The sequence below is a fragment of the Protopterus annectens genome, chromosome 2.part0, assembly GCF_019279795.1.
Source record: "Protopterus annectens isolate FY-2018-M chromosome 2.part0, PAN1.0, whole genome shotgun sequence".
In the NCBI taxonomy this organism is placed as follows: domain Eukaryota; kingdom Metazoa; phylum Chordata; order Ceratodontiformes; family Protopteridae; genus Protopterus; species Protopterus annectens.
Genome location: NC_056728.1, coordinates 1,171,248,096 through 1,171,261,554, shown reverse-complemented (window position 1 = coordinate 1,171,261,554; position 13,459 = coordinate 1,171,248,096). Strand labels below are relative to the sequence as shown.

The 13,459-nt window shown below is 37.6% G+C and overlaps 1 protein-coding gene across 1 annotated transcript in view; it reads left to right on the top strand.

Moving 5' to 3' along the window:
* The window catches only part of LOC122792828 (alcohol dehydrogenase class-3-like), a 286,376-nt gene extending 282,364 nt beyond the window's left edge, over positions 1 to 4,012 (top strand). Inside the window, exon 8 of the mRNA XM_044060387.1 lies at positions 3,930 to 4,012. Within this exon, the coding sequence (XP_043916322.1) occupies positions 3,930 to 4,012 (83 nt within the window). The remainder of the gene's footprint in view (positions 1 to 3,929) is intronic.
* Positions 4,013 to 13,459: the final 9,447 nt, after the last annotated feature.

Below are 13,459 nucleotides of genomic sequence, written 5' to 3'. Positions count from 1 at the left end.
AGATTCTTGTGTGAGGTCTTGTAGTTTTGCTATAATTTTAGCAGAGCACACCAGTGCGGAATCATCTGTGTATTGGAATATAGTAGCATGCTTAGCAGCTCTGTGGAGGTCATTAATGAAGAGATTAAAACATACAGGACCTAGAAGTGATCATTGTGGAACTCCTGTGGTTATGGGGAAATAGGAGAAGTCAGTTTGCCATATTATGGCTTTTGCTTTTCTTTTCATTTTTATATAATGCAATGAAAATTAATGTAGGGACAGTTTAGCAAGGCTTATGAAGGAGAGTTTTTCAAGAAATTTCAGAGGGGGCTCGATATCTAAAGCTTTGGACAGAAAAGTGCTTGAAACTAGGTTGCCTTCGTTTCTTTGTGTATTTATGGTTGCAGTGAAGTGCAGTAGAGCAATACTAGTGCTATGGTGAGGTTTAAAATCATGTTGTGCAGGGGACAGAAGCTGTTTTATAGCAGGTAGTTGATTATTTGTTTGTGTATGCATTTATCTAGTACTTTTGATAAGTGTGATAGCATAACTACTGGCCTGTAAATGAGAAGTTCAGTGGATGCACCTCCTTAATGAATGAGTATGATGAATGATTTTTTCCAAATTGATGGGACAGTGTGTTCAGTCAGGGATCTATTTATCAGGACTGATATGGGACAAAAAATTGCTTCTGCAGCTATTTTAAAATATTTACCTAGCAGACTGGCTGGGGCACTGGTAGTGGGGCTTTAGTTCATTTTGGAGATTTTTGATAATGCAACTGTAACAGATTGAAGGGAGAAATGTTAAAAAATGCTACCAGATTGAGGAGGGCTATGAGTGTTTGGTTGTGTTGCTGGCCAAAGATATGACTGTGTTAATAAAGTGGGCATTAAACTGGTTGGTAATACTACCATGTTGGTTACAGTGTTTGTTTTTGGGGTATGTTGTCTGGCTTGTCCTAGATATAGCAGCTTATTAACAGATGCCCTGAAGAGATTAGGGTTATTAGACTGATTCTTATGGGCTGTGCAGTAATACTTTTTCTTATCTTTGGTGGTGAGATATTTAGCTTTCTTTCTTAGTTGTGTGCAAACTTGTAGGTTCTTATTTTTTTGGCCATGTTTTCCATGCTTTGTCTCTCTGTTTTATGACTCGTTTTGATTCTAAGGATAGCCATGCAACAGAGTTTATTGTCCTCCTCTTAGATCTACAGGGAGCGGGAGAGTCTAGGATGCTTAGGAAGACTATGCTAAGTTGTGTTACAGCACCATCTAAAAGGAGGGTCCTAAGTGATTCCCAGTTTGATTGTCTGTGTTTATGAAAGTTTCTGATTGGAAAGTGGATATTTTTCTGAACAGCTCATAATGGAGACATCTAGTGTTGTTGCTTTGGTGCTTGACTCCCTAGATAGCTACATGGTTACTTAGGCTATCCAGGAGAGTGCCATAGCAAGACAGTTCATCAGGAGAGAGAATGTTAGTATCCACTCCAGGATAGTGTGTCTAGCAGTAGGCTTTTTGTAGCTAGCTGGAACAGTTGTTTGAGATTTGGGAACTTTGTGGACAGTGACCTAACCTTTGACTAAGATGTGTCTGTTCTTGTAAGAAAGTCCTTCTATACTGCACAGCTTAGAAACAAAGAGATTGTGTCTAGATCTAGGAATGTAATTGCCCCTTTACTCAGTCCTCTTTAATCCATTCATTGAATATAATGGCCCTTTGGCATTTATCTGCCCAGGCACATGCAACAATTGGAACACACACAGAGATACCTTACTAAATAGATATAAGGGATAAACAGCATATCCTGTATGGACTGACTCAAAGCCCTGTCACTACACTCAGTATCCTGCAGAACGGCATCGGAAATCCTCATTCCAGGGATCTAAACCATTTCTTCAACATCAGCAGAATGCTTTAAATATACTGCTGTGGAGAAGACTGCCCATCCACATAAAGTAAAATTCATCTTCAGGACTTCCCCCTGTGCTACTAATGGGTGGAGGCAGCTCCTAAATGCTTTCCCTCATGCATGAGTCCCCTCAAAGTATCTGTGGTATGATCCCAGTTATTCTCATTAGGGTAATATATAATTATCAACCATTGAATGGGTAAGGCCAATCTATAACCAAATGGGACTGGTTATTTTGAGCACAAAAAAGGGAAACTGACTAGGCTTAAAATGTCCCACAACTGCAGCTAGCCTAATACTTACCTATGAACTTTTGAGGCTATTAGTGGCACCAAATATAGGATTTTAACAGAAATCCAACATAGGATGTCATCATCTATGAATAAGAGAAAGGCTCCACTGAAAAATAGTAATGTCCACAAATTTATTTTTTTTAAGTGCTTTTTGTTCAAGTGCCATACAGAACTTCATCAGAATAAACAGATTTAAGGTACAAAGCTTCTTTTATAACAGTTCAAACTTGTCATGTGATGTGTTTTTGACCCATAATCAAGCTCAGCTTCTTAACTGCATTTAAATGCTAAAGTTTATGTCTTCATGTATGGCAATATTAGTACCTGAGATTAGATAGATTCTGATGATGGTTAAGTTATTTGGTTATTTATTTTGAGTAGAGTTATCAGAATTTCAGAATTAGAAAAAGCTGTACTAATTTGAGGTAACAGAGAAATCTCAATACTATGTTTTACAGTATTGGTACTCCACAAGCTTTTTTTTCTGATCCCATCTTGTCTTATAATACTCTACCCAGGAGGCTGTATTTCCTCTATTTTGTATTGTGGTGCAGCTATGTCTCAGGCTTTATAATGAGGATATCTGGGGGACTGGGCAATCATCCACACATGCAGGTCAAGGAGTTTATTAAAATGGTTTGTATGTTGATCTGATATAAATGGAGACTAGGGACTTCCATCACATAAATAAAGATCCCATTTATTAGTTCTGTACAAATGCTGTTTGCTCATTAGTTCATATGCATGTCAATGTGTGAAGAATTGCATTACAGTGTAATGCTTTACCTGTTGCTTTACCTAGATTAGTTCCTGAGATTATTTTCTAGATGGGGTACTGTTTGTACAGAGTCTGCATGTCATTCCTAAATTTGTATGGGTTTTCACCAAATGTCCCAGTTTCTAACCACATCCTGAAGCAAATAAGTTAATTGGTTATTCCTAAACTGTCCGTAGACATGTGTGTGTGTGTGTGTGTGTGTGTGTGTGTGTGTGTGTGTGTGTGTGTGTGTGTGTGTGTGTGTGTATCCTGTCCTGGACTCACATCACATCACATCACATCCTGGACTGACATTATACCTTCCAGCCATGTTTGTCAAAGGCTATACTTCACCTTTGACTCTGACACAGATAATGTGGATATACGAAAATGAATTAATTCATTCAATGTTTTGACATGCCAGGCTGTTATAATATTTTAACAGGATTTATGCATACATGTTTCATTTTTAACAAAGTCATGCATTCATACAACATACCAAGCACAATTTTCAGCCATTGTTATAATGGATGTAAAATAAACAAATGAATACATGTCATGCCACTTTACATTTGTCCTTTATTTACTGATGGGTTTCATTATTGGCTATGCATGTTAACAAAAACTTAAACATACTTTAACTCTCTCTTCTGCTATGAAGAGATAGCCAAACAGCATGCAATGGCTATCAATGAATAAATAAATGAATAAATAGCTAGCAATAACTAGGTACCTAAACACTTAGTACAGACTGCTAGTCTCACGTGACTCCAGCTATCTGTTCCATTTATTTGTTCCTCAGCTTACCAGTCCAGTTAAGAAAATTAGTCCAGAACATTCATCTGCTTAGATGACGAGAAGCATGTAATAGTTAGCAGCCAAACTTTATAATGTGAAGAACTTAATTGAGTTATATATTTATCAAGATGCTTTCTGATGTCAGTTTTGCCGAGACAGTTAATATTGTACTTTTTTCTTTGCAGCCTCCGAACTGTTGTGCTGTTGTAAAACCCTAAAAGCAAAGGATTTCGAATGGCATAATGTTGTTATCAAAGGAGAAACATAAATCATTAATTAAAGGTTATATAAATCTAAAAACATAACATAATATAAAATAGTCATGTAAAGCATCTATGATAACAAGTAAAATGTTTGTTAATACATTGACTTCCAGACATAATTTGATTTCATTTACATTCTTGTATTTCAAAATAGTAAAATATATTTAATTACACTTTTTCTGTTATAATTAGCTATATGCATTTTGTTTGTTTTGCTAGAATTTGCACAGAGATATTTTATTAGTAGTGCACCATATGACATGATGCAATGGAAATAACAGCCCTTATTCTGTTATGCTTTCATCCCGACTACTAGTTTGGTAAATTATATTTCTGATGCACACATTTTGTAACAATGATGTAAGAACAATACTTTGTAGCAAATATTAAAATCATCATTCATCCTAACAAATGATAATTAAACTATTTTAATGAGAAATGTAAGTGCACAGCATCATGAATGTAATGTGGAACTTAGTGCAATTACAAGATTTCAAACAACTGCAGCAACGTACACTGACGTTTCCATATATATATATGGATTATTGTTACTGCTCTACAATTGAAGTTATCCCTGAAAGTGAAAGTTTAATGTAATTGGGTAACTGATTTGATGTAAGGAGGGTGAAAACATGGACCCTATTGAAACTCTATATTTTCTTTGGACAGACTAAAGCTTTATGTAATCACAGAACAAGGTCTAGAAATGCTTGAATAAATTCTCTGAAATGAGTGTGCAATTTTCCATTGAATGCAATATCCTGGCAAATCAAATAATAGCCTTTCCCACTCTCCCCGTACCTTAACTATATTATACATTCTCGCTCCAAACTTATGGTTTCAAAAAGTAAATACAACTGCAACATATTGGCAATGGGAAAATCTGCTTTATGAAATAATGCTGTAGTGCTGGCAAAGCAAACATTGTCAAACTAGGGCATGAAAGTTCATTACATACAATAAGGTTCATTGCAGAATTCTTGATGTCTTTCTTAGAGACAATGGACCATAATTCACGTTTGAGGATTTTGCAACATTCATGAAAAGAAACCAAACCATATTCGCTCTGTAATACTCCACCCTCTCTACTAATTGGCTTGCCACTAGTTTGTGCAAATGCATAAAACAGCCTTGAAGTCTTATAAGGGTACTGCTGCTGTTCAGCTTTCCTATTTGCTTTCCATGGCACCTGCTACATTTTATCTCAAAAAAGGCCTTTGGCAATGCTTTCCATTGGCCATAAGCCCAGGTCCTGCCTCAGCATAATGAACAGAATGTAGTTTTGTTTCTCAACAGGGATGCAGAATCATGATAAACAGAAGGGAAAGAGATGGGCAGCAGGAATAATTAACTTATGTCTCACATGAACACAACAAGCAGCTCAAGTAGAAGCGACATTATATCTGAACATTTCATAGTATCAGTTACTTCTGAAAATCATGCTGCTATGGTTATTTCTAACATACATGTAGTTAGCAAGGTAAGCACAGATATTAATGGCTAAGCAGATCCATATTCACTTGAAATACACATGGGTAGCTCCCAACGGTGGACACAGTCACAGCTCCTCTTAATTACAGTTACAGAATAGGTAGTATTTATGCAGTAGAAGACAATGGTTGATCATTTACTGTACCAGGAACTATTGGAAGATCACAGGTTATCAGATAATGCATTTATCAAGTCACCGATTGAGAGATAAAACCATAGCATTGTCAAATGGGGCCACGGGCAAAGCAATTGACCAGTATCCTCCTCAACCATATCACCATCCTACTACATGTAGCTATGGCACATGACATCCTTTTTTTTATAAATTCAGCAGTACAGCATACGTAGCTAGTTCAGCCATTTTTTTTTTTTTTTTGAGAAGAGTCAGCTTATAATGTAGCTTGATGTCCCTGACATTAGGGTGATTGGAAAATCTCTCAAATAAAGTTGACATAATGTTCAAAGTTCTTATGTGTCACAGAGGTGCAAGTTGAAATGTGACATGCCATTGTCTTATATCTAATTAAATACATCTTTCAGCCCATGTACTTTGAAACGATTCATCCCTTCTGAGCCACTTATCACCTAAAGCCCTCATGAAGCATTCTGTGGAACTATCTCTGCAACTAAAATGGAGGGAAGAAGCATAATTGAATTCATCAGATGTTAGGTGACTGGGACCACAAATTGTGTAAGAGGACGTGAGGTGATATAGCAAGGCATCAAATACTCCAGTTTTGTTCTGTCATGCTCACTCAGCCTTGTACAAAATCATGTAAACCTTTGACCGATGCTCTGAAAGGATCTCCACTTATGTGTATTTGATGCTCATGTAAGTCACTTTTTAAACATATGGATATCAAGGGAACATGTTACTTTGATGAGGGAAGTTTTTGTAAAAGCAAAAAAATGAGTGCTGTTCACCAAAACTACTTCCACTGATATTGGAGTTTGCCTTGTTTTGATTTGTTTCCTTTCACTGACTTGACCTTTGGCAACTCAACATGAATCTGATATCATAACCTCTTCTATGTGCAATGCACAATGTTACCATTTGCCATAATATTAGATAGAAAAACAGTGATAGACCACGTGGAGAATAGATATTTATTATATACCCCATACGTAGTAACATAGTGGTTGCTAATTTACCCGCAAACATAAATGCTATTAAAAGTTTGAGTCTCAAAAGCCGAACAAAAGTGCCAAATAAAAACATTTTGGATTTGAAATAAAATGCATAAAATAATAACAAATAAACATTAAATATAACAACACATGAGAACAGCTTGGCCTACATAATTTGTTTGTTATTCGCATTCTTTATACTGGCTAGATATGGTGAATCTCCCATGGACACTAATCAGGAGTATTTATTTATCAGCACTATTTTGGCACCATCTCCTGACTAATGTTGATTATCTTCCCTATGTTCACTTTAATCTATCTTGCTCTCTCATATATCTATAGACAATGGTATCTTCTGACTTATCTAATCTGGTTAACCTTCTCCTTTTGCCTTGGCAACTGTCTTACCCAAGTTCTTTTGCATTAATTGGTACTGTTCTGCATCTTCTGTTCACCCTTCTGTGTCTCCTCAAATTTCATAAAAGCTATATGGTATTCCTTAAAGTTTCAAGCCAACGTGTCAAAAGGTCCCCCTCTTCCAACTTCTTTTGGCTATACATATTTACTTCACATAAAGGCTTCTTGCTTCTCAGTTAACAAATGAAATAATAATTGACTTAGCAAGCAAATATTTTTTGAAATGATAATTCATTCCTGATGGCAAGTATGAAGTACTGAGATGCCATGCTTTTCAAATAATATATTGTTAAAAATAGTATCACTAGGTGGCCATTTGGCACAGCATGATAAAGCCCTTTCTGTGCCCCAGAGAACCCTTGTTCAGTTTGTGGCATAGGTGTTGCCTGGACCATACTGTGGGTTAGAGTAAGCTGCTGACGTTGCCTCTCCCATTGTGGGGAGAGAGGCAGTTTAGGCTCACTGCAATAAGTAGCATTTGGGTCTTGTGGATTCCATGCTTCATAAGAGGAGAGACCCTTATTCGAGAGGTTAGGCATGCATGAAAATATATGTGCACCTCCCAAAGACAGCATTTGTGGAACTCATAAGGCTGCAGGGAGGGGGCAGAAATAAAGGCATACTCCGCAGCAGCAATAGGCTTCTGCACCAGCTTCCCCAGTCATCTCACTGGCTGCAGACTATAGCTCAGATAGAGTCCTGGGGAGGCTTAGGAGGGTCCAGTAGACCCACTGAATGAAGACAGGAGCTGATGGCAGATGATACTCAGCTCTGGGAAGGAAAAATGATAAAATAAAATAAGGCTGATTGAGCTATGTCACCATGTCACCCTTTAACACAAAGAATTAGATGCTGGCAGCCACAGCAAAATGACTCCCTACTTAGCCATCCACTGAATGCCCGTATCTGGTGACTTCCAGGAATTCAGTGGCCTGATACTCCTCTTTTAAATGAAAGTCTTTGGCCATCTACTATATCCTAATAATTTAATATTCCTGAGCTTTCTGCTTGTTGTCATCCCAATGAATCATGGTAAAGCAAGAATCAGAAAGCTGTTGCTGCTTTACATAGGGCCACTGTGGTCTGTTTTTTTTTTTAAGTAAAGACACACACACACACACACACACACACACACACACACACACACACACACACACACACACACAGACACGCACACACATTGCAAGCACACTCCCACCCCCACACACAGTCTCACAGATTGAAGGCTACCATGTGAAAGATCCCATGTCACTTATTGAAAAGAGAAGGGCAAAGTTCCCAAGTGTTCTGTCCAAATTCTCCTAGTTAGTATGAATGACAGAAGCTGCTGGCCTAGTGGGACTAACTATGTCAACAAGAATGAATAGATAGATAGGTTCATGGCTTCATAGTTAAGTACTAGGCTAGCTGCCCTTGCAGGCCGTTTTAAGTCTAGCCAGTTTTCATTTTTGTGCTCTAACTAGCCTATCCTATTTGGTTAGAGATTGGCCTTAACCATCCCATGGTCAGTAATTAAATATTACCCCTTATGAGAATAACTAGGATCATACCATAGATAATTTGAGAAGACCCATGCATGGGATAAGGCATTTAGGAGCTTCCTCTCTTTATTAATAGTACAGGGGGCAGTCAAGATGTAAACAGATCCAAGCTGTGTTGGAATATGGACAGGGATGAACTTTGTTTTATGTGGATGGGGAGTCTTTTCCAAAGCAGAGGTATCAACTTTGAGATCTACCTGTCCCTTCAAACCTTTCTGTTGATGTTGCAGAAGAGGTTTAGATCCTGAAGCCAAGTATTTTTGATGCCATTTGACTTGCTGATATGCAGTAAATCCATCAGTACTGTGTCGGATGATGAATTGTATTCTATACAGAAGTCAATTCTTAGCAGTTTGCAGGATACTGAGTACAGTAACAGGGCTTTGAGTTGGTCCATGAAAGACATGTTGTTTAGGCCTTGTATCCTTTGTGTAAGGTATCTCTGTGGGAGTTCCAGTTGTTGCATGTATCTGACCAGATACATGCCAAAGGAGGACAATAACATCCCTAGATCTACACATAGTCCCTTTGTTTATAAGCTGTGCAGTATAGAAGGACTTTCTTACAGCAGTGGACACATGTTGGTCAAAAGTTAGGTCACTGTCCACATAAGTTCAAAATCCTGAACAACTGGGTCAAATCTTAGAGCCATATTGTCACTGTGGCAGTTCCCTGGGGTAGACAACTTCCCAAAGGATACAATAACGTATTTTTTGGCATTTAGTTTCAGTCCGTGATTTTTGGCACCAGTTATTTATTTGGGACAAACAGATCTGTAAATGTATTCAGCCAGTGACATTTGGTATTGGCTTTTACTTCAGAAAAGTAGATGCCAAACAGGAGAGATAGATAGACAGGCAAACAGATACATGCAGTTTCCTTTACCTAATGTACCGCATAACATAAACCTTTCTATCCTGTATGGGATGGTACTTCAATGGAAGTTACTGCCTCCTTCACTCTGGGATGGACAACATGTTGCTATCCCTCCCACCTTCTCTTTACTTGCTTCTCCATTGCCTGGGTTGCAAGCCACTCTCAGGTCACCTCAGTTGTGGCCAGGACTTTATTCCTTTGTAACATGGAACAGGCTGAAGGTGTTAGTTATATTACAATGTACAGTCATTTTAGATTTTCACTGTCTTCCTAACAGGGTTATAAAATGAATATTGCTTCATTCCAAATAACTTTCAACAACTTTCAATATGAAAGGACTCAAAGTGAAGAGACGATAAGTGTTTCCTTAAAGAAGCAAATGATTTTCTTAGGAAAATAAGTTCATTCATAAATGTGAATGGAAAAAGCAGAGTTTGGAACATCTTTCACTCCAAAAGGTAATGGAGAAGCTGAGCAGTGCTTCTGGTTAAATATTAAGCAATTAATGGGCAATGAACTCTTTACCTTTGAATCAAAATACACTATTTCTCTGAAAACATTTTGCAATGCATCAGTGTAACTCTGGTATACAACATCACACAGTAATTAACTATCTGCAGATCTTTGGGCAATAGCAGGCAGAAGTTTTTTTATTTTTTTTATTTTGGACAGTCTGCTGTGGAAAAAAAACTGAATAAATTAAATCTTTGGGACATTTTGATGAGGTTAACATAATGCAAGTGAAGTGTTGCTATTAAGTGCTGAAACAAAAAACATTTGTTCATATAACTTTACATTCATTTTTCACTGTAATACTCTGTACAAGATTCCTAATGCTTGTTAGTCAAAAATGGCTGAAGAGAATAACATGAAACCATACGAGATCTTCAACTATATTGAACATTTAAGTAATTATTATGGAAACAATTGTTTAGATCTTAAGGTTTTCTTCACAATTATAAGAAGTCACACACCTGTCATTAACACATGCATGCATACATGCTCATGCATCCACCCACATACACACACAGCTACTTAAAACTTATATAGACAGCTAGCTTAGGATTGCAAGAACAGCTTTAGTTCTGAGAAAGTGCTTTTACCATTTATTTGTTTGTTAACTTGGTGATCGGTCAACAAACATTATCTGTAGGATCTACCATCCTTTCAAGTGGGGGAGATTCTGAATCTCCTCAACTGAATATGACATGCTTTGATATCAAGGCAGCTCATGGTGAGTTACATCTCATTAGGAGAAGTTTTAATTATCAAGCAGATTCATTATCATTGGGGTTGTCTGTTTAAGCCATTACTGTCCATGCATGCTCATTATTATCCAAGGAGTTGGGGGTGGCCTAATGGTTAAGGTGTTTGCCTTACAAACACAAGGTGCAGGGTTTGAGTCTCACAAGGGATAATTGGCTAGGCTTAAAATGGCTCGCAAGGGCAGTTAGCCTAGTACTAATCTACGAACCTATGAACAATGAACCACTGCAGTGCTTGCCATGGTCATTACCCTCTTGTAGGCAACTACCTCCATGTGATCTGTGGTTTCTCTGGGGATTCTACCACAGACAATGTGCTGACAAGCACATGCTCATCCTGTCCCCAAAAGAGAAGTGAGCAGGTTTAAGACTCACCACTCATGTTCTCCCACATCCCATCTCCAAATGGCACTTAAGCTGCTTGTCACACTCTACCCACCTGGAACACTGTGAGAGTTTTATCCTGCTACAGCAATGGAGCTGACTAGTTGTAAAGGTAATAGAGACTCTGTTGTGGTGAATCATTAGTGAACAGTTACAGCAGAAGAACAAGCACACTGAGATGGAATGGGGACCATATATATGATGACTGCTATGAGAATTGCACTCTCCCTAGGACCAGCAAACTGTGACAATAATAATAAATGAAACAGAGTGACCTGTGCTGCTGGAATACATTCAGTGTTTATTGTTATAGCCATGCTTATTGATAAGTGGCAGATTGCTTTCTTGTCACTTTAGGAAGTATACAAAGTCAGTGTCCATGACAGAGCAGGATCCAGACCAATCTTTGATGTTGGGTATATCAAAATGCTGAGAGGGGTCTGTCTTCACAATCTGTGCATAGATTTATGTTCCAGTACTCACCCCATATTGCTGCTCTCCTAATGTGCTGTTGTTTTGATAAGATAGTAACCTGAGATCCACTTTACCTGAATTAGTGGCAACTTGTGTAGATTTTGTAAAGATCATATAGTGCTTTATCATTGTAGCATAACTTGATAATGGTCAACCTTCTCTTAGTTACTGCACATCATCATACAACTTGTCATTTCCAGTCTTAATCAAATATCGTTTTGTGTTGTTCACAGTCTCTTTACAATCACATCTGTTATTGTACACTAAATATGTACACATACTCCTCCACATTTTCCACATGATTTTTAAGATCACCATGTTCCCCTTTAGCATCAAAGGAACACAGGAGCAATAGAAAGAAAGTGATCACACCATAAGAATTCTAACAATATGCACTTTGAAGAAGAGAGCCTTAAATGTTCTTGCCTCCCTTTTCAAGCACTTAATACAAATTACCTCACAAACTGAGGAGGATAGTACTTGATAACCCTGTTGTAAATTTGTTTCTGCTTACTCAGTCATCAAGACTAGTCTTAAAGGTAGATCAGTTATTACTTTGATTGACCTGTAGTGGTAACTTTTTCCAAATGCTGGGAATACATTGAATTAGGAACCTATCCCTGCAGGGAGCCTTGTTAATTGGTTGGTCTAAATGCAGGTCCACAATATCAGTGTTTTTAGAGCCACAGGTTTTGCAAATAAGTAAATAAATAAAGGAATAAGAAGTAAAATAGGATTTTGGCTTTCATTGTTTGAAAAATGAGATACGGTCACCTCAGAGCAGCCTGTAGGCCTGTCAATATAAGGAGAATTGTGTTAATTAATTGGAATAGTTGGAGTAGTTAATATCTTTAATTTTACTGATTAAAAGTTATTGGTGTCTTTCTAGTTAAATATTATGTTTGAATTTTTTTACGTACCAATAGTGCATTATATTTGATGATGAGTCTACTAAATCCAAGGATTGAAATGTTGCTTGTTAGAAAATAAGATGTGTTGATGAGACAGATATGTGTCTTAAAGGGTCTATATTAAAGCATCAAATGATGTTTCATCGACCCTTTTTCAGTGAATGCTGAAAATGTCTACACCTCAGAACAGCGATTTCTTTCCTAAGGAATGAAAACGCTGTTCCAATAAAAAAAAAATAAAAAACAGTAAATACTTCCAAACACATACACACAGACCTTAACCCTAATTCTACCCCCCAAAAAAGTAAGCAGCTGAAAACACATATGCATATAACTCAACCACACATCTAACGCAAAAAAAAAAAAGTAAACATTTTAAAACATATGCACTGACCTTAACCCGCACCCTAACCCTAAGGTCAGTAACTGTTGCACATTTACGTAAACAGTTCCAAACACATATACACTTACCTTAACCCTAATTCTCCCCCCCCCAAAACAAAAGTAAATAGCTTAAAACACATATGCACTTAACTAAACCATACATCTAATGCAAAAAAAAAAAACAGTAAACACTTTCATACATATGCACTTACCTTAACCTGCACCCTAACCCTAAGGTCAGTAACTGTTGCACATTTATGCTCGGGAGCTATACCGGACAAGGGACCACACTATAGTGCAGAACATGGCAAAGCAACGAAGCAGTCAAGTGACTTCTTTCCCAGGGAAATAATTTGCTGAACAGCCGCTTTGCTATTTTGCCTGTTCGCTCTTTAGGTGTCGATGAAAACGCATTCGACAAAATGCATTTTCATCATTCTAAAAGGAACCCATCTTAGAGGATCCCCATGCTCTGGAACAGGCTACTCATTCACATGAAGCAGAGTTCATCCCTAACCCTCATTATCTGTAACTTTGACCAATAGATGGGAAATTGAAAATTCACCCCAGATCTGGCTCCC